General features: G+C 40.1%; 1 protein-coding gene across 6 annotated transcripts in view; it reads right to left on the bottom strand.

The window, feature by feature from the left end:
* LOC130862634 (zinc finger protein 420-like) overlaps positions 1–18634 on the bottom strand; it is a 29134-nt gene extending 10500 nt beyond the window's left edge. Inside the window, exons 1-5 of one of the 6 annotated variants that reach the window (XM_057752359.1) lie at positions 18582–18634; positions 17226–17414; positions 16964–17122; positions 9307–9432; positions 9013–9104 (exon numbers count right to left, since the gene is read on the bottom strand). In XM_057752359.1, coding sequence (XP_057608342.1) covers positions 9013–9104; positions 9307–9309 — 95 coding nt within the window. In that variant the 5' untranslated portion in view covers positions 9310–9432; positions 16964–17122; positions 17226–17414; positions 18582–18634. Of the gene's footprint in view, positions 1–9012; positions 9105–9306; positions 9433–15649; positions 15756–16349; positions 16395–16963; positions 17415–18564 lie in introns of those variants that run through there. The other 5 variants (XM_057752354.1, XM_057752348.1, XM_057752378.1 and 2 more) reach the window with 5 other exon arrangements.
* Positions 18635–19346: the final 712 nt, after the last annotated feature.

Below are 19346 nucleotides of genomic sequence, written 5' to 3'. Positions count from 1 at the left end.
TTGTCAGAAGAACGATAGCCTTCCTACAGTAATCACAGGCTCAGAGTACACCAAAGGTAAAACAGAGACATAATGATAGCAGTAAATTGCCTCTACAAGCTTGCATCAGAGAAGCCATTAGCAGAGGAGAAGAGGTGCAAGGATTTCAATTGTTCCCAGTTATGGAGCAGAGAGATGTGCAAGGAAATCTGCTTAGAATACATACCCCTATATCATTTAAAAGTTACTCAAAGAATTAAAAACCACTTGTGCTCAATATGGTGCCATGGCATCCTTTACCCAGACACTGGAGGAAAATACAGCGATAGAAGCTCTGCTACCAGCGGATTGGAAACAGCCAAGGCTTGCCTGTCAGGAGGAGACTATCTATTGTGGGAAACCAAATTACGAAACAATGTCAGGCCACAGCTGAGAGAAACAGGACTCAGCAGATTCCTATTTCATATGAGATGCTGGCAGGTGAAGGACCCTATACGGGAGCAAATCAGCAGTTAGAATATGATATGGTAGCTTATGTCCAGATCAGTACATCGGCCAAGAAGGCCTGGAATAAGCTTCCATCGTCAAAAGAACAGACTGAGGAGTTGTCTAGTATAAGACAAGGACCAGATGAATTATTTCAGGATTTTGTTTCCAGACTAACGCAGGCATCTAATAGGTTGATTGGAGACTCAGAAGCAGCACAGATAATAATTAAGCAGTTAGCATTTGAGAACGCCAATGCTATATGCAAGGTGGCTATAAGACCTTTTAAAAAACAGGGTAATATTGCAGATTATATCCGAATCTGCTCGGATATCGGCCAATCATATACACAAGGAATGGCATTAGCGGCTGCTTTGCAGGGAAAGACAATTAATGATGTCTTATCTCAGCAGGGAGACCTGGCCCCAGGAAAAACACAAGCTACAGGAATGCCTGAAGGCTGTCTGGATGTGGTCTTATGGGACATCAGGTCAGACAATGTCCTGATAGAAGAGCAAGCCCTAGGACTAGAAGGGAACTGTGGGCCCATATTTCGGTTTGGCACAGTAGCCATTAGCCTGGTCTGAGCTAGTCACATAGCTCTGCAGACAAGCTGTCGCTTCCTTAACAAAAGTCAGGATGCTCCTAGTTTCTTTTGTTAGAATGTGGATTACCTGAGGAGAGATGTTGGCTAAAGCTGATGACTCAAGAAGTTTAGAGGTTCGGTGCTTCCTTCCTTTTGTAACTAAGAGGATGTCTTATAGAGATGCTAATTCATGGCCTACCTGACTGCTAGATGCGGACATGACCTAAGCCCAGGCACCTGGTTGCCTAGGAGACAGCCTAATGTGTTTTCCCCCACTGAATGTAGATATAAGATGTTCCGAGAATAAAGAGGGATTCTGGCCTTTTCCAAGATGACCTTGTAAGCTGTGTCAGTTTTATTCCTCGCGACTCCGTTTCAGCTGGGGTTAGGGAATCTATGTTGGACCCACATGGGCTCCAACAGGGAACCAGGATTGTACAGTTGATACAGGAGGAAAGCATTGGACAAGCGAGTACAGATCAAAAAGAGATGATCTAGGAAATCCCCTTTCGGGAAACGGATTCAGGGGCCAGCCTCAGGCCCCCGCAACAAATTTATGGGGCAATCCAGCAATCTGCACCCCCACAAGGAGATCTATACAGGACCTTTTCAGAGCCACACCAGGTAGTGCAAGGCTTGACCTCAGTTCAGCCGTATACACGGTTATAACGCCTGAGATGGGGATGAGAGCTCTCCCCACAGGGACCTATGGGCCTTTACCAAAAGGCTCTGTAGGATTACTGCTAGGAAAAAGTAGCTCAACTATGCAAGGGATTTTAGTGGCTCCTGGAGTCATAGATGCTGACTTTGAGGGAGAGATCAAGATGATGGTTCATTCACCTAAAGGAGTTTCAGTAGTAAAGGCAGGTCAGAGGCTTGCACAATTAATCTTACTTCCAGCTGTGCAAACCAATAATCAGAGTAAAAAGGAAAAGAAAGGAGAAGACGGATTTGGTTCATCTTGATGCATTCTGGGTACAGACCATAGGTCCTCAGAGACCAGAACTCACTTTGTTTATAAATGGAAAAAGATTTTCTGGCTTCCTGGATACTGACACGCATATTTCAGTTAACTGCCAGCCAATGGCCTTCTAAGTGGCAAAAAATGGAGACTATTACACAGTTACTAGGAATTGGTCAGATTGGAAATCCTGAACAGAGTAACAATGAACTGCATTGGAAAGATGAGGAAGGCCATGAAGGAACTTTTAAGCTGTATATTATTCCTCATTTACCTATGAACTTATGGGACAGAGATATTATGTCCAGAATGGGAGTATATTTATACTCTCCCAGCATGGCTGTTACTAATCAGATGTTTCCACAAGGATTATTACCTAATCGAGGCCTAGGCAAGAATAATATGGGACAGTAGACCTTCTAGAGCAGGATTAGGGTATTTTTAGGAGAGGTCACTGAAAGACCTGCACTCCACGCAGACCCGATAATATGGAAAAGTGATGAACCTGTATGGGTGAGTCAGTAGCCTCTAATACAAGAAAAATTACAAGCTGCCCAGCAGTTAGTGCAGGAACAGCTGGATAGTAGACATATTTTACCATCTAATTCTCCATGAAACTCTCCATTTTTGTTATTAAAAAAAAATCAGAAAAGTGGAGATTAATTCAGGATTTAAGAGAGGTTAATGCAACCATGCAGCCAATGGAAGCATTACAACCAGGGCTGCCGTCTCCAGTAGCCATACCAAAGGACACACATAAAATTATCTTAGACTTAAAAGATTGTTTTTATACCATTCCTTTAGCGCCACAAGATTGTCAAAGATTTGCTTTTAGTAATCCTTCAGTTAATTTCAGAGAACCAATGAGGAGATATCAGTGGAATGTTTTACCCCAGGGCATGTTAAATAGTACTACTTTATGCCAAAAATTCATAGCTGAAGCTATACAAGGAGTTAAAGATCAATTTCCACACGTCTATGTTATTCGTTACATAGATGACATTCTGCTGGCTCACAGAGATGAGGATACTTCACTACAGACATATGGATTGTTGCAACAGAGCCTAAGCCATGCAGGGTTAATTACTGGTCCTGAGAAAGCACAGAGGCACCCACCCTTTCAATATCTAGGTCACATGTTATACCCCAGAAAAATTAAGCCTCAAAAGATAGAAATTAGGAAGGATGATTCAAAAACTCTTAATGACTTTCAAAGGTTGTTAGGAAACATACAATGGCTAAGGCCTTATTTAAGGTTTCCTACAGGAGACCTTGAGCCTCTAAATGAAATACTTAAAGGAGACAGTGATTCAAATTCTAGCAGGCAGCTTTCAGAAGCTGCCAGACTCTCACACAGATAGAGCAGGCTAGACAGGAACAGCAGATGTGCTTTATCGATTACAGCCAGACGTGACAGGCATGTGCATTTCCTACAAGACTGGCTCCTACAGCAGTCTTATGGAAGAATGGACCACTGTTGTAGCTGCATCTGCCTGCACCACCAGTAAAAGTATTAAATCCTTATTTTAAAACAGTAACATGCTTAACACAAAAGAGCAAAATGGAATCTAGAAAATATTTTGGCAAAAAACCAACTGTAATCAATGTTCCTTATACTAAGCAGCAAATTGAATGGTTATTTCAAAATAGTGATTTATGGGCAATTGCGTTTGCTCAGTTTCAAGGTCAGATTAATAATCTTTTCCCAGCTGACCAGTTACTACAGTTTACTCAACAGCATTCATTCATTTTTCCTAAAATAGTAGCAAAAAATCCCTTAAAGGATGCGTTGTTGATTTTCACTGATGGCTCATCTAATGGAAAAGCTGCTTATGTAGTCAATGTAGTCAATGACAAAGGACACGTGGTACAGACAGAACCAGCTTCAGCTCAAATAGTGGAGCTGTGAGCTGTAGCTCTGATATTTAAGAATTTTGCTAATAAGGCTTTTAATCTACATACTGTTAGGCAGTATATTTATAATACATTACAAATCTTAAAAACAATGCCATATATAGAAACTAACAATAAACAAGTTGAAATATCGTTTCAGCAAATTCAAAAAGCCATACAATGTAAAAAGTTACCATATTTTGTGGGACAAATCAGAACACATGCCAAGTCTTCCTGGTCCGTTAGTTGAAGATAATGCTCTAGCTGATAAACTTACAAATATAATTGTTCTATCTCAGATTAAACTTGCACAACAGTCACATGCTTTACACCATCAAAACAGCTTAAGTTTAAGAAAACAATTTAAGCTGATCAAAAAAGGTGCTCGTCAAATTATTAAACAATATAAAAGATGCCCACAGTATCTACCTGTGTGCCTCATTGGGGGGTAAATCACCAAGGACTACTTCCTAACTATATGACAAATGGATGTGACCCACATTACTGAGTTTAAAAATTTGAGATATGTACATGTGACAATTGATCAGGATTCATGATGGCCACAACACAAACTGGCAAAGCTGCCAAGCATGTAATAACTCATTGCTTAAAATGCTCTTCATACATAAAAACCCCAAAGGTAATAAAGACGGACAATGGTTCCGGATATGTTAACAAAGCTTTTCAAAAATTTTGTACTCAAAATATTGTTCATAAGACTGGTATTCCAAGCCGGGCGGTGGTGGCGCATGCCTTTAATCCCAGCACTTGGGAGGCAGAGGCAGGCAGATCTCTGTGAGTTCGAGGCCAGCCTGGTCTACAAAGGGAGTTACAGGTCAGGCTCTAAAGAAACAGAGAAACCCTGTCTCGAAAAAACCAAAAAAAAAAAAAAAAAAAAAAAGGAAAGAATCTCAGAAAAAGGGAAAGAAACATAAGAAAAAAATTAACAAAATAGCATGTGTTTATATTTTCCTTCACTGATCTCTTGAAATGTATGTCTAAAATGCCCAAAACTAAACATGAAATTAGGATACAGTTTCAAAAGAAAAAGAGAAAACATCCTAAAACTAAAATGCATACTTTCTATAAAAGTATTTACTTCAAAAGTAAAAATACAAAGAGCTAAGAGTGAAAGAGATTTTTTTCAAGATATTATGTGAAGGTCATAATTATGATACGTAACAGGAAAAGCCACATCTGTAAATACACAAAACAGAAAATATTAACAAATGACCAATAGTCCATTTCTAGAAAGGAATGTGATCAACATGCATTTCCCAAAAGAGTTAACCAAATACATGAAGCAATAACGTCAAAATTGTAGGACATAAATAGACAATGATGCAGGGAGCTTCAACACGACATCCACCCTTGAGAAGGATGACCATGATCAGCACAGAAAACCAATAATGACGAGCAGGCCTCCAGAGAAATCATCCACATAAGAGCAGAAAATGCCCAGTCTCCTAAATCAGCATGCTCCATTGGTGTGGGAAGATATCAGCCCACTTGGGTGTGGTCTCCTGTACTATTAAAAAGAGACAACAATGCACTGCCTCTCTCTGTCTCTGTCTCTGTCTCTCTCCCTCTCTCAGCTTCTGGATTCTGGTCCTATTCTCCAGTCATGCAGAGGACTGTGCATCTATGAGTCAACCCCTAAATAAAGAACCCTTTATTATACTCCATTACGTTATTGCATCCATCCACATCTGGCACCCACTTTAAGTCTGGGTGCTTGTGTGCCCACTCAGGGTCAGGAGAAAAGTAGCTTTTCGCCTGGGCAGGTGGTATGCTAGGAGTGCACAGGCAGGAGAGCATGGAGGATTCCTGCTGCCATATTGAGAGACATTTCCAGGCCATTGAGTGCAGTGCATGGCAGATTTAGATTTTACTTAGATAAAAAGGGTTTATTTATTACACAATCCTACCCAGAGTAGAGGAGGTGAGTGAGGATAGCTCCCACCAGGCAGACCCAGAGCTGGTGGTGAGCTACCTCCACCATATTGAAAGCCTGAGAGAGGCAGAGCATTCAGGGATGCTGGGACCAAGCTCCTTATCATTTAAAAAGCTTTCCTGGTCAGAAAATTATTACAGACACACAATAAAGACAGATTCAGATAAAAGAAAAAAGACCTCTAAATGGATCACAGTGTTGGATAAATGTATGTAGACTTGGGAAAAGAAATAGTTACTTTAAAAAAAAGTAAATGGTTCTATAAAATAAAACAAAAGACTTTAAAGAGATAGAGTACAGACAGTCATAGATTAAAGAAAAACAAGCCACATAAGCATGGAATATACATAGAGAATCTGGATTATGTGTATTATTGTGTTTTCTTTGAATTTTTTGACTACAGAGAGATATTTGATTCTGAGGGCTATTAAGCTAAACCAAAAAATATATTTTAAAGGTATCTTGATTTCAAAATTTGAGTCTAAGGACATGTTATTTTGGAAAAGAGGTTCTGCTTTTGTTTCCACAGAAGATGAGAACCCATAGATTCCTTCCAGATTAATGTAGTTTGATGAACAAAGACTCCTTGAAAGGTCTCCGTGAACCCCCCCAAAATACTTCACCCAACAAAAAGAAGTAAGGAGTTTGGAGAGAACAATGCCCAAATTCCCTAAATGATTGTTTATAAATGTTTGCTTTCATTTAAAGGGGGATATGATATAGAGATGGTATAGATCTTGGCTTATTGATACAAATTTAAGGTCAATTTCGTTATATGTATATTTCTGCTCTTGATTAAGGTACTGTGATTGTGAAGCTTATTTAAAATGTAATGTATAATTGAGAAATACAGGCTAATAGATAGTCATCTATAATAGTCAAGCTTGCAGTCATGTTAGTTAGGTTTTCTAAATATATAGAGATATACTTCAATTAGATAATCTTCAACACTTCAAAGACCTATGGAATATGACATTTAAAATGTTTTAAGAACTGAACACTTTTCTGAAGAGTGAGACATGTCTGCTTCTGGTAGCACCAATTACTTCAGAGAGGTTGATGGGCATTGAAGAAACTCGTTATGGAATTTGCCTTCAATGTGACAAGGCTAACCATTTGGGCAAGAAACTGCTCTTGCCTGGACTGCTTGATGGTATACTATATGAATTAGACATACAGGACCCACAGAAAAGTGACTGCTGAACTTTGTAAATGGCAGTATGGTCCTCGAAGGTTCCTGTTTCACAGAAGAAACTGCCAGATATTCTGCATGACACAGAATAAAGTTAACTGATGAACTCTGTCATTACAAGACAGAACAGATCTTCAAATTTCCTGCTTCATGGTAAAGTGCTGGATCCTTTGGGCCTGTAGTCTGAAGATGGATGCCCCAATGTTACAGAAGAATTTTGGATGACTGTCCAGGCCGCAAGCTGTCTCTGCCAAATCTAGAACCTTGGAAGTTGCTTACAATGCAGTTCCTTAGGTAGTATCATATCCTTCTGGGGTCTTGAAAAGTTGAAGACAGATACTTATAATTTTCCTTAGTTATGATAATAGATAAATTATCTATGAAACTTTATGAAACTTTAGATTCACAAAGAAATATTCTAACTATAATTCTTGCTTGATAACACTTTTGTATATGTAATTTTACTATGTTAAAGCTAAAATCTTTGTTTTTATTTAGACAGAAAAGAGGATATGATGCAGGATGTCCTTCTGTATATGTGATAGTATTATTGGTTAATGAATAAAGCTGCTTTGGCCAACGGCAGGGCAGAATAGAGTAAGGTGGGAATTCTAAGCAGATAGAGGAGGAAGTAGGCAGAGTCAGGGAGACGCCATGTAGCTGACAAAGGAGAAAGGTGCCCACTAAAGCCCGCTGAAACCTTGCCAGAAGGCCATAACCTCATCGTGATGCACAGATCGAGATGGGCTGATTTAAGATGATGTAAGAGTTAGTTAGAAATATGCATAAACTAATAGGACAAGCAGTGTTGTAATTAATACAGTTTCTATGTGATTATTTGTGTCTTGGGCAGCCAGTAATGTATGAGTAGCCTCTGCCAACACTCTACTATGGACACGTCTTAAAAACAGAACAAGTCTTCAAACCTAGTAACGATCAATGTTTAAAAAAAAAGTGTTTTCCCAGTGGGGCAATGGTGATGCACACCTTTAAATCCAGGACTCAGGAGGCAGTGGCAAGCGTATCTCAGTCAGTTCGAGGCCAGCCTAGTCTACAAAGTGAGTTCCAGGAAAACCAGAACTGTTACACAGAAAAACCCTGTCTCAATAAACCAAAAAAGTGTCTTCACAAAGTATGCTGAATGCTGACATCAACAGTAGATAGAAGAGAAGAATACAAGACGTATGACTATTGATTTGTTGATGGCATGTTCTCATTCAAACATGGAAAAAAATATAAAAGGACCTTCTGCAAAGATTCTAGTAATATGTACCAAGAATTTTCAGGTATTCTTGTTTATGTAAATGTAAAAAAAATCTTCCTAAAATTTATAAAATTATGAGATACCACAAAGACTTCATAAATTATGAGAGCAGGATCAAACCCAGAGGTAATTTCAAAATATGTAAAAATTGAAGTAACACAAACCATTGAGTGTTAAAGACAGACAAGATATCAAAGGGAAAGCAATGTAGCTAGAGACTAACATTGTGCAGAGATATGAATCAACTCTGATTAAAATCATGATGACATTATTTTAGAAAATAGAGAAATTAACCCTCAAAGACACAGAACCTGAAGAAATGACAAAATGCTCCGAAAACTCTGTGTGCAGGACAAACCAAGAGGCTTCAATGGTTCTAACTAAAAACCATATTGAAACAGTAATAATGAAACCACTTGATGTTGGTATAAAATTACAAACAGTTATGATAATAGTAGAGGGGCAGCATAAACTCCCAAGCAAAGTCAAAGAAAATTGTATTTGTGCTGGAATATTAGCATTTACATACAGTCTTCAAACTCCTACAATAGGAGAATCTAGGGATTATTCTCAGGGGAACTCTCTAGAATCACTTAGGATAAAATAGAATGAGACAAAACCAATTTCATGTCCTGTCTCTACAGTCACTTGAGCCCTTCCCCATCCCTTCACCTCTTCCTCAATCCCTCTATCATACCTGGATCCTTTGCTACTATCTCCTCTCTCTTCTCCATCCAGGGTTCTAGGTTCTGTTTCACAGGTGAGCCGGACTAACTGACAATGTGAATCCTGCACAGGAGAAAAGATTCTTCAGAAAGCACCTGGAACTTTGCAAAGAACAAAAACTAAGGATACTAACACCTGTCCAAAAGAAAAACATCAAAGAAAGAGAAAATATCATGAAAAATGTGAGACTCATTCACACACATGCAGAGTGGTTTTCTCAAGAGCCCTGGGGAGGAAAAGCAGACAGCATGAAAACTATTCTCACCATCAGAGAATCCAGACTATTGCAGTTCTGCAACAGGAGATCTCTGCAAACAGCCCTGTGAGCAGGGTCTAGGCATTCCCACTCCTCCTAGAAGTCCACAGTCACAGCACTGAGTGTCAACAAATCCTGAAATAAAAAAAAAAAAAAAAAAAAAAAAAAAAAAAAAAAACCACTTTGGAGAATTGTTCATGGGCAGAATGCTTTCCTTCAACAGAAGAGATTCTTTTCTCACACAGAATGATCATGAATGTTCAAAAGATGCTTTACAATTTTGTTTTCATCTAAAGTGAGTTTACTAATTTGAAAGTAGTGAAGCGTGACATAACCTAACAGCAAGCATGTTTGGCTTCCGTGGACCTAAGGGGTAACATAAGTAGACAGCATATAAAGAAATTTCTGAATGCTCTATATATTAGACTGTATATGTCTCAGATGTAAAATTAACAGAGAATAAAAGATTTGTTTAAAGTTTATAACCACATGTATGGCACTCCAAATAATATCTGTTTAATCATATCTACATGGGTTTGTCATGTGATTATTATCCTCAAACTCTCTGTGGATGCACAGTCACAGAGGCTGTAGGGTCCACAGGTCTACCTCTCCCCTTAGGGTTCATCTTGAGGACAGTTTCTGGCCAGACATCTTGTTACAATTTCCAGTAAACATCCTGCTTGTTCCTGTGCTCCCTCTGCCCCCCTGGCGGTTAGCTATAGGGCCATTGTTTACTCCATTTTGGGCTTGGTAAATTTCCTACCTGCCTGGGGGGAATTTCATTGTGAAGCAGTTAGGTACATAAGGGATTTCCTAAAGTTGAATAAATGGCATTTGACATTATCTCCTCAGGAATGACCCATGTTTCTTGTGTGTTCTTTTAATCTTCGGGCCCTTATCCAGCTTGCAAATGGTACAGTAACACAAACTGTATCGTAGAGAGTAATGCAGGCATTACAGAGGCAAAGGCCACTCTCTTGCTTAGCCAATTGGTAAACAGGGGAGTTAGAAGGCATGGATGAATTTAAATTCCAGGACCTTTGGAACTGCCAAAATAGCAAAGAGAAAATTGTTTGCAAACAACAGACAATGCAAATGCTCTACTAGATTATCTTAAGAATTATTTTACAGTCAGACAGTGATGGTGCATACCTTTAATCCCAGCACTGAGGAGGTAGAGGCAGGCGGCTCTCTGTGTGTTTGAAACCAGCCTGCTCTACAGAGCGAGTTACAAGAAGGCCAGGGCTACACAGAGGAACCCTGTCTTATACTTTATGAGACAATAAGCAGGCAACCATAAGATAAGTAAAAACCACATGATGGAAACTCAAACTTACCGACAATGCAAAGCAATCAACAACAGAATATTGAAAGCTGTGTCTGTAAGGATGAAATGGCAAACAATGGGTACCTCTGGTCAGCCAGGGTAGACCATTAAGAGAACTTGCCTCATGCAACATGTATAAGCAAGAGGTTCATTGCAGGAGGAGGATGAGCAAAAGAGTCAAAGGGCATTAGCTAAATAGTTCATAGCTGATCAATGCTACATGTCATGACTGTGTCTCAAAAGCATACACAAGAAAATGGAGAAATTTCCTTCATATGATCCTTCAGAGAACCCTTTCTCCGAGTTCGCTTTTGTTCAATCAACTTATCTGACCTTCTGCAAGGTGTGAAGTTTAGCTAAGAATGAAAAGTCTGCTATCGTTCCCTACATTTTAAGTGGAGGTTCTTCTGAGCTTACATTTAGTGATTGTGAAACACAAAAGGCCTCTGCTGATAAACTTTATTCTAAAGAATTGCTAGCTTACTTTTCCCAAGGAAACATCAGATATTGAATCTGTTACTCATGTATCAATCCCTATTATCCTTAACCATCCTAATTTTCCAGACACCTATCAGATGTGTGTTAAATTTAAGAAGGTCCTGAATCGCAGCTCAAAACATTCTGTACATCAGAATGTGAATATTCAAGAGAAGTCATGTAAATGTAATGAGCTTGGCAAAATGATTTATGAATCTTCCCAGTGTACACTTTACAACAAAAGTGATACTGCAGAAAACTGCAACAAGTACAGATCTAGCAACCACAGAGATGCTTCTATTAAACATCCAACCTAAACAGAAAGACTGTGTAAAATGTTTAAATTTGTGTTCCACCCTTAGTCAAATCCTCCAAATCCACACTAGAAAGGAAAAACTCAAAAATATAGAGAATGATAAATCTTTTGATTCTAACCAACCCTGAAACAAAACCAAAGAGGAAAGAAACTACAGCAATGCCAGAAGCATAAAAAAATGCTTCAAGATATAGCCAAACCTTAGTAGATATAAAGGAACTCATACAGAGGAGAAACCTTAGAAATGTACAGAATGTAGCCTTTCCTGCATTGGTCACGACTCAAAGAACATAACAATCAATATGCAAGTGGAAAACAACCTGACAAATGTCCAGAAGGTGGTAAGTGCTCTTCTCAGTCATCAGATGTTAAAAGACATTACAGGAGAAACCCTGTCTCGAAAAACCAAAAAAAAAAAAAAAAAAAAAAAAAAAAAAAGACATTACAGAACCCACGCTAAAGAGAGACTTGCAAATTTACTGATTATGGAAAATCCTTCATTTGCAGCTCAGGAATTAGAAAACATCAGAATATTCATACAGGAGAGAATAGTTACAAATGCAATAAATATTGCAAAGACTTTATCCAGAAACATCATCTTAGGATACATCAGACAGTTCATACAGGGGAGAAGCTTTACATATGCAGAGACTGTGAGAAACCCTCTACCAGTAGTTCACCTATGCAATACCAGTGCTCCCTAAGGAATGCAATTTGAATGAAATTCAAGAGAAAGAACTCAAAATACAGTCAAAGTCATTGCAACAAAGTCAAGGTACATAAAGAGGAAACAAGCACCAGAGCTCAAAGAGGACAGGAACAAACTGATTGAAGGGCACGTCTCTACTCTGGCAGGAGGTATTTTTGTTGAGGCTGGTCCCCCGATAGATCAGGTCCAGCATTGTTGCCTTCTCTAACCCAACAAAGAGGTCCAACTACACACCTGCAAGTATGCATATATGTACCACTTGCACCTATGAAGTCCAGGGAGGTCAGGAGAGGATCAGATCCACAAAATCTGGAGGTTTTGAGTGGCTATGGCCCATGTGGCTGCTAAGATGGCATCCTGGTCTGTTGCAAGAGCAGTAAGTGCTTTTAGCCTCTGAGTCATCTCTCTAGCCTAAAGGCAGTTCTTAATACATCAAGTTGACAATAAATATTCATTGTGACAACTCTGAGGTCTTTCAGTCCCTGGCTGCTACCATTTTCCTCTACGGAATTGAAACTTTACACTCTCAAGAGAAAGTAGAACTGTGAGACATCTCTCTACTCTCTTTTCTTATGTAATTGTTTATCTCATGTTAATTCCAGGTCATGAAATAGGCATTGATTTTGCATGTGTGAATAATAGATTTTATGTTTACATAATTATAGATCTACTGTATATATGCATACACATATGTCACAGTTACATTTTGTATCATCTTATATCTTGACAGGTACTGAGAAAATCTATGATTTCTTATTGAATAACTTTAGGGTAAATATAGGAGAGCAGATGCCGGGGCGGTAGAGATGGCTCAGCAGTTAGGAGCATTGCCTGCTCTTCCAAAGGTCCTGAGTTCAATTCCCAGCAACCACATGGTGGCACACAACCATCTGTAATGAGGTCTGGTGCCCTCTTCTGGCCTGCAGGCATACACGCAGACAGAATATTGCATACATAATAAATAAATATTAAAAAAAAATAAAAAGGAGAGCAGATGCCTCTTATTACTAACTTCATTCTCAACACATCTTACCCAGTCACTGGGCAGAAGTATCCTATGTTTCTTTCCTATGACCTCAGAATTGCTCAATTTTTTCCCATGATTTTGGAATAAGAGACTCAAATTTCTAAATGATGAAATGCAAACAACAATCAAGAGAATTTTCAAAGATCAAGATATATAAAGAAACTAAAGTCTCCAGAAACCAAGTACAGGTATTTATAAATTCCTTGAGGAATTTACAAGACAGTCAATGAGCTAATCAAGAAAAATAACAAGTAAAATGAGGTCAAGAAATTCACAGGATAGCAGGACTATTAAAGCAATACAAAGACAGCCTGGCAGTGGTGGCACACACCTTTGACCCAGCAATCAGGAAATGGACACAAGCATATTTCTTTGAGTTCAAAGACAGACTGGTCTACATAGTAAGTTCCAGGATAGCCAGGACTATCTGGAAAAAACCCTAGAATCAAAAAACTAAAATAAAATAAATAGGCTTTAAAAAATATATTTAAAAAAAAGCAATACAAAGACAACAACATGTAGCTCTGAAAGCTACAATATAAGATAATAGGAGAAAATCCTCAACTTAGAGGAAGGAAAGAGACTCAACGCCTCCACTAATCCTATTCAGCGCAAACCAGAGGACACATGAAGAACTCATTATCTTTAAACTAATGAAAGGAGGAGGACCTCATGAATAGCAATAGAAAAGGGATATGTCTCATCAACCTGGAATTTGACTGCAATGGAGAGATGAAGGTGAAATGCTGCAAGATCAAAAGTTCCAGTAAAGAGCACCAGATGCTGCTAACTCTCCTGAGAGAGGAACATGCACGAACTTCAGGATCTCAGAAGCTCAACTGCAAACCACAGATCTTAGTGTGCCAGTGAAAATGCCACGCAAGGTGTTTGGTTTCAGCACATTTCATATATGAACAGCATGGAACAGTTTGTTCTGTGTCAATTAACACACAGTCCTTAATCCAACTTATTTTACTGATGCAAAAAACTGCCGAGTCCTGTTTGGTAATCATGAACTATTTGGAGTGGGAATGTGACCTTTCTACATCACAACAGACTGATCAGTTAGAACTGAGATCTAAGGCCTCTGGTAGCACCACTTTTCTTCCATCGATGACTTCTCTGTTGTTGTAATGCTGGGTGACAGCATTTTCCTGTACTATAAATCCTGTACAATTAGGGTGGATCCTTTCAGAAGTTACTTCTGTGTTCCTAACTACATAACCAATATGATAAAACCTCTGTCCATAACCAAACGTTATTTATTTATCACACATAGGGATCATTCTTAACTTGTTGAAATGAGGTATCAGAAATCCCACCACATATCCAGGATCCACATTTACTCTCTCACTAATAGTGATACCTCCAAGTTCATTTCTATACTGTTATTTTATTTTGAACCCTTATATACTACTTCCAGATTGCTTATATTTTCTTTTAAGGATTATTTATTTTAATTTTATTTGGATGGGTGTCTATGCCCGAACTTAGGTCTGTGCACCTCATGCTTGCAGAGCCTGCAGCAGCCAGAAAAGCACAATATATCCTCTGGAACCTGAGGTCCAGGAGGTTGTTAAGTCCCAAGGAAGGTACATAATACTGAACCTGGAAACTGTAAGAGGAACAAGCGCCCTAACAGTTGAGTCACCTCTCTAGAACTTGGTTTATTGTTTCTTAATTAGGTACTGTAGAGACTTAAATCAAGGAACAGTGAGACAGAGTTTATGGAGCATTGAAGATACTTTTTTAGTGTGTCAGAGTGAGAGCAGGTCACGAAAGACAATCACACAGGCCGGATATGGTGGCGTACACCTTTAATCCCAGTACTTGGGAGGCAGAGGCAGGTGGTCTAGGTGGGTTTGAGCCTAGCCTGGTCTACAAAGCAAATTCCAGGATGGCCAGAACTGTTAAACAGAGAAACCCTGTCTGGGAAAAAAAAAAAAAAAAACTAAATAAATAAATAAATGATAATAATAAAGTTGATAAAAAAGACAATCACACAGAAGTGGGGGTGACAAAGACACATTGACAAGTTTTTGTTAGCAAGAGGCACTGGTTATAAAAGACATTTGTCCATAATTACGAACCTGAGGGTTTACAAGCTGATGAACAAGTCAATCTGAAATACTATGCAGGAAGATGTTGGTAAAATTATGTAGAATTTATGAAATAGAGACTCAAAGATAATACAGTGGTTCAACACGACAGACTAGTTTCTGTGAAGAGACTAAAGTACTGACAAAGCATTGTTCACATAATCTAAACTAAGAAAGTGAATCCATATGCATTGGAACTGGAGCTGGAAAGGGAACACTGAAATGCATGATAATAATACCAGTGTTACCTCATGGAATGCTATGGAAAGTCATACACAAATCAGAACTGAAGAAATGGAAACAGAATTATCAACCTCCTATACTATAAAACTAAAACACATATTGCCAGAATATATTACGTATTATGGGTCAGTTGAAGAAACAAGACACTCACTCTAAGGTGAAATTTGAAGGCCAATGTGGCAGCAGGAAGGTCAAGTCTCACTGATGGTCTGAACGCAGAATAGCTATACAAAGCGGTATTCATTGTTACAAATTCCTCATGTTAAGGTCTCTAATTTAATTTACGTGTCTTAATAGAGGAGAGCATCACACACCACCATGACTCTAGTGTAATGGTCTGTCATGTCTCTTTAGGAGACAAGCCCCACCCACTCCCTCTCCCACCCTATTCCTCCCCTGCTCTTCTCCCTTCTCCAGTTTCTTTTTCCATTCATAACCCACTAAACCAATACCCACTTTCTCTGCATGGTATGCCTATCTGTCTCTGTCTCTCACTCACTGTGTGGCTCCCTGCCTGGGACCCGCTGGCCCTCGTGGCCCACAGGCCACTTGAATGATTACGTCAATAGATACAAGAAAGCCCTGTGGCAGCATAAAAGTATAAAAGCTCTCAAGCACATGAGAACAGGAGGAACATAACTCAGCATAATAAAGATGAACAGACACAAAGCTAAACCAAACACTACAAAAAAAGGACAATTGGAACTACTCCTCTTGAATGAGGACTAACTCAGCACAATGCCATCAGCGTGTACACAATTCAAGAAAGACAGAAAAATTCAAAGAGAACAACATAGGAGAGTCAGAAGTCAAGTGCATCTTTTTGAGGAAGCTCAGGTCAGACCACTCACCCTGTCTGCAGATATCCTGAACTCCCAGGTCATAGCAGTCACACTGTCAGAAACTGCTAAGCAGGCTGGGGCAGGGGGCCATAACCAGATTTGGATCCCGTGTGAAGTAATCCCAATCTGTCAGGCAAGGCATACCCACTGTCATAGGGGCAATACTATTTCATGGGTACCAGAAGCTATTCTGGTTCAGTATGAGGCCAGCTCTACAGAAGGAAATACATGGATGGTACAAGGAACCTGCACAAGAACAAAAGGAAAGTCACGGGCCCTAGACAGGAAGTCAGTACTGATAACTGCTATACATACAAATACTCTGCCTTCAAATGGCTCAGTTCACACCCATAGCCTGGTTCTGCTTTCAACCTGGGTCAAAGAAACTTTGGCTTCAATGGGAAGAGCTATTTCAGAAACCCATAACTCAACAAATACAGAGAATAATTGACTGCTTACTACACAGCCAATAATGGGAAATCCATACTACCACATCTAATATTATTCTCAGTGAAAATTTCCATAATCATTAATGTAATAGAATCTGCCAAAAGCAAATTTATGTCCTGGTTTTACTGTTCCATGAGACCTACCCCACCCCTTCCTCAATCACTGTAACAAACCTGGATCCTTTGCTACTGCCTCCCCTTTCTTCACCATCCAGGCCTTTGTTCTGCTTTACAGGTGAGCAGGACTGACTCACAATGTGAGACTTGCATTTGAAAAAGAGATTCTTCAGAAAAAACCTGGAACTTTTAATGGAAGAAAAAAGATGATAACACCTGCCAGAAGGATAAACATAAAGAGAGAAAATATCACAAAAATGTGTCTGTCTCTGAGGATATCACTTTATGAGATGTGAATCTTCATTCACACACAGCTCACAGACGTGTAGAGTAGCCTCTTCAGGAACCCTGAGGAGCAAGGGAGACTAAGGCAATTATCCTGATCTTCAGAATCCAGACTTCTGCTCTTCTCCAAGAGGAGACCTGTGCAAAAGTGCCCGCGAGCAGGATCTAGGCATTCCTACTCCTCCTCCAAGTCCACAGTCAGAGCACTGAATGTCAACAAACCCTGAAATAGAAAAGGACAGTTCAGGCTCTTGTGCGTGGGCAGAGTGTATTTCTTGAACTAAGGAGGCATTTTTCTGATATAGGTGTAAAATCATAATTAATCAAGGTAATTTCTTTTCTTTTTTTATTTTTTGAGTGTGGAGTTTATTGAGAGAAGGGTAAAGGGGAGGGAAGATCGAGAGACAAAGAGGGAGAAAGAGAGCTCAAAAGGTACTTTCTGATTTTGTTTTAATCTATAAGTAGTTTTCTGTCTATAAAAATACTATGGCCTAATAGCATCTTCCCACAGCATGCATATTGGGCTTGCCTGGACCTTGTCAAATGGCTGAGGTGACCTCTTGGCCTCTAGGCTCCTCTCTTGACCTCCACCTCTGTCCAGTCTTCCTTCCCTCCTTCCTTTCTTTCTTCCCTCCCTCCCCTCTCTCAAGCACCAGTTCATTCTGGACCCTCGCAGATGCCTCTGGCTATTTTCTCCCTCATACCTATGATAACCACGTGGTGGAGCAGTTGTGTCCTCATTTTTCACTCAAGACAGCTGAGCATATGAAGACAGATTTCTGAATTTTGTTTTTACTACAGAGTGTATAAATCTCAGGAAATGCTAATGTTTACAACCATAACTATGGTGACTTATAATGTATTATTTTCCGATCTAATCAAATATACAGGGGTATCTCATTTCACTAACACCTATGGGGGCTGCTATTCTTCGCGCTGCAGGCCACTCTTCAGTAGGGAAGTAGTGGACTACGGGAGTTAAAAAACCAGAAGCTTTGTAACTGTTACAGTATGAAAGAGAACGCGTTTGCAAACTACAGACACTGCAGATGCTCTACGAGATTATTTTGTGAAAATATTCTGACAACCATAAAAGATAAAAAAAAAATCACGATTAAACCCCACTTCATAGGATCTCAACCTTATCGACAACCGAAAGATATTCACAACATAATTTTGAAAGCCGAGTCCTTCTGAGCAGCCTCAGCGAGCACAGCCCCGGTCCCTTCCCTCCTGGGTCCCAGCCCCGCAGCTCCTCTGACCAGGGAGGTTCCAGGGCTGCCGGGCTGCGGTTCCCCCACTGCGCTGCTGACTTTCCCAGGAAATTCCCCGGCATCTGCGGCTCTGAGGAATTTTCAGGTCCCTGAACTCACAGCGCGGTCTTCCTCACCCGGTTCCGAACCACGTGGCTCCCCGAGTCCAACAGGGAATGGCGCGATTTCCTGTTCTCGTTCCCTGGAGCCGCTCCTCCTGACCCCGCACAATACACCCCACTTCCGGTGACGTCTTCTTTACGCGGGCTCTTTTTAGTTTCCAGAGTCGGTGCTTCTACCTCCCCTACCCCCACAAACACCTCTCCCAGGTGTCCTCTCTCCAACAGGTTCCCGGCCCTTCTACTCCGTCTCAGGCTTCTGTTAGGAATATTTTCTATTTCCGTGGGACCTCCAAGATGTTAGGAATATTTTCTAACACAAGCTCTCTGCCGAGCAAAAAATCCCAACCAAGCCAAATCAAAACAAAAACTAAAAGATACCCAGGTTTAATTGGACTCCTGCGCTCTCCGGTGGCCCCGGGAAAACCACGTGTTTGTTTGTTTGTTTGTTTGTTTTAGGAGAAGTTTAAATAGCCTGGGGGAGTGATCTTAACCTTCTCTGAGGAGGGGGCAAGGTGCGAGGAGCACAAGGGCGGGGCCTGTAAAGATGGAGGACAGATACCAGGATTTATAGCTGCCTTCCACAGAGCTCCAGCTGCCCAAGACCTGCTCTGCACAGCCTCCCCACATGCTTGCTGCCAGTCTAGAGTAGAACTGGATCTTGAAGGACAGTGTACCCCAATTTTGAAACTGACCCCCCCCCAGTTTTGAAACCTTGGGATATACGTTATCATGCACGGAGTTAGCATAACAGAAGTTATATTTTATTATGCTGAGGGTCAT

Source organism: Chionomys nivalis, chromosome 2 (genome assembly GCF_950005125.1).
Source record: "Chionomys nivalis chromosome 2, mChiNiv1.1, whole genome shotgun sequence".
NCBI lineage: Eukaryota > Metazoa > Chordata > Mammalia > Rodentia > Cricetidae > Chionomys > Chionomys nivalis.
This window is presented reverse-complemented; position numbering and strand designations above follow the sequence as displayed.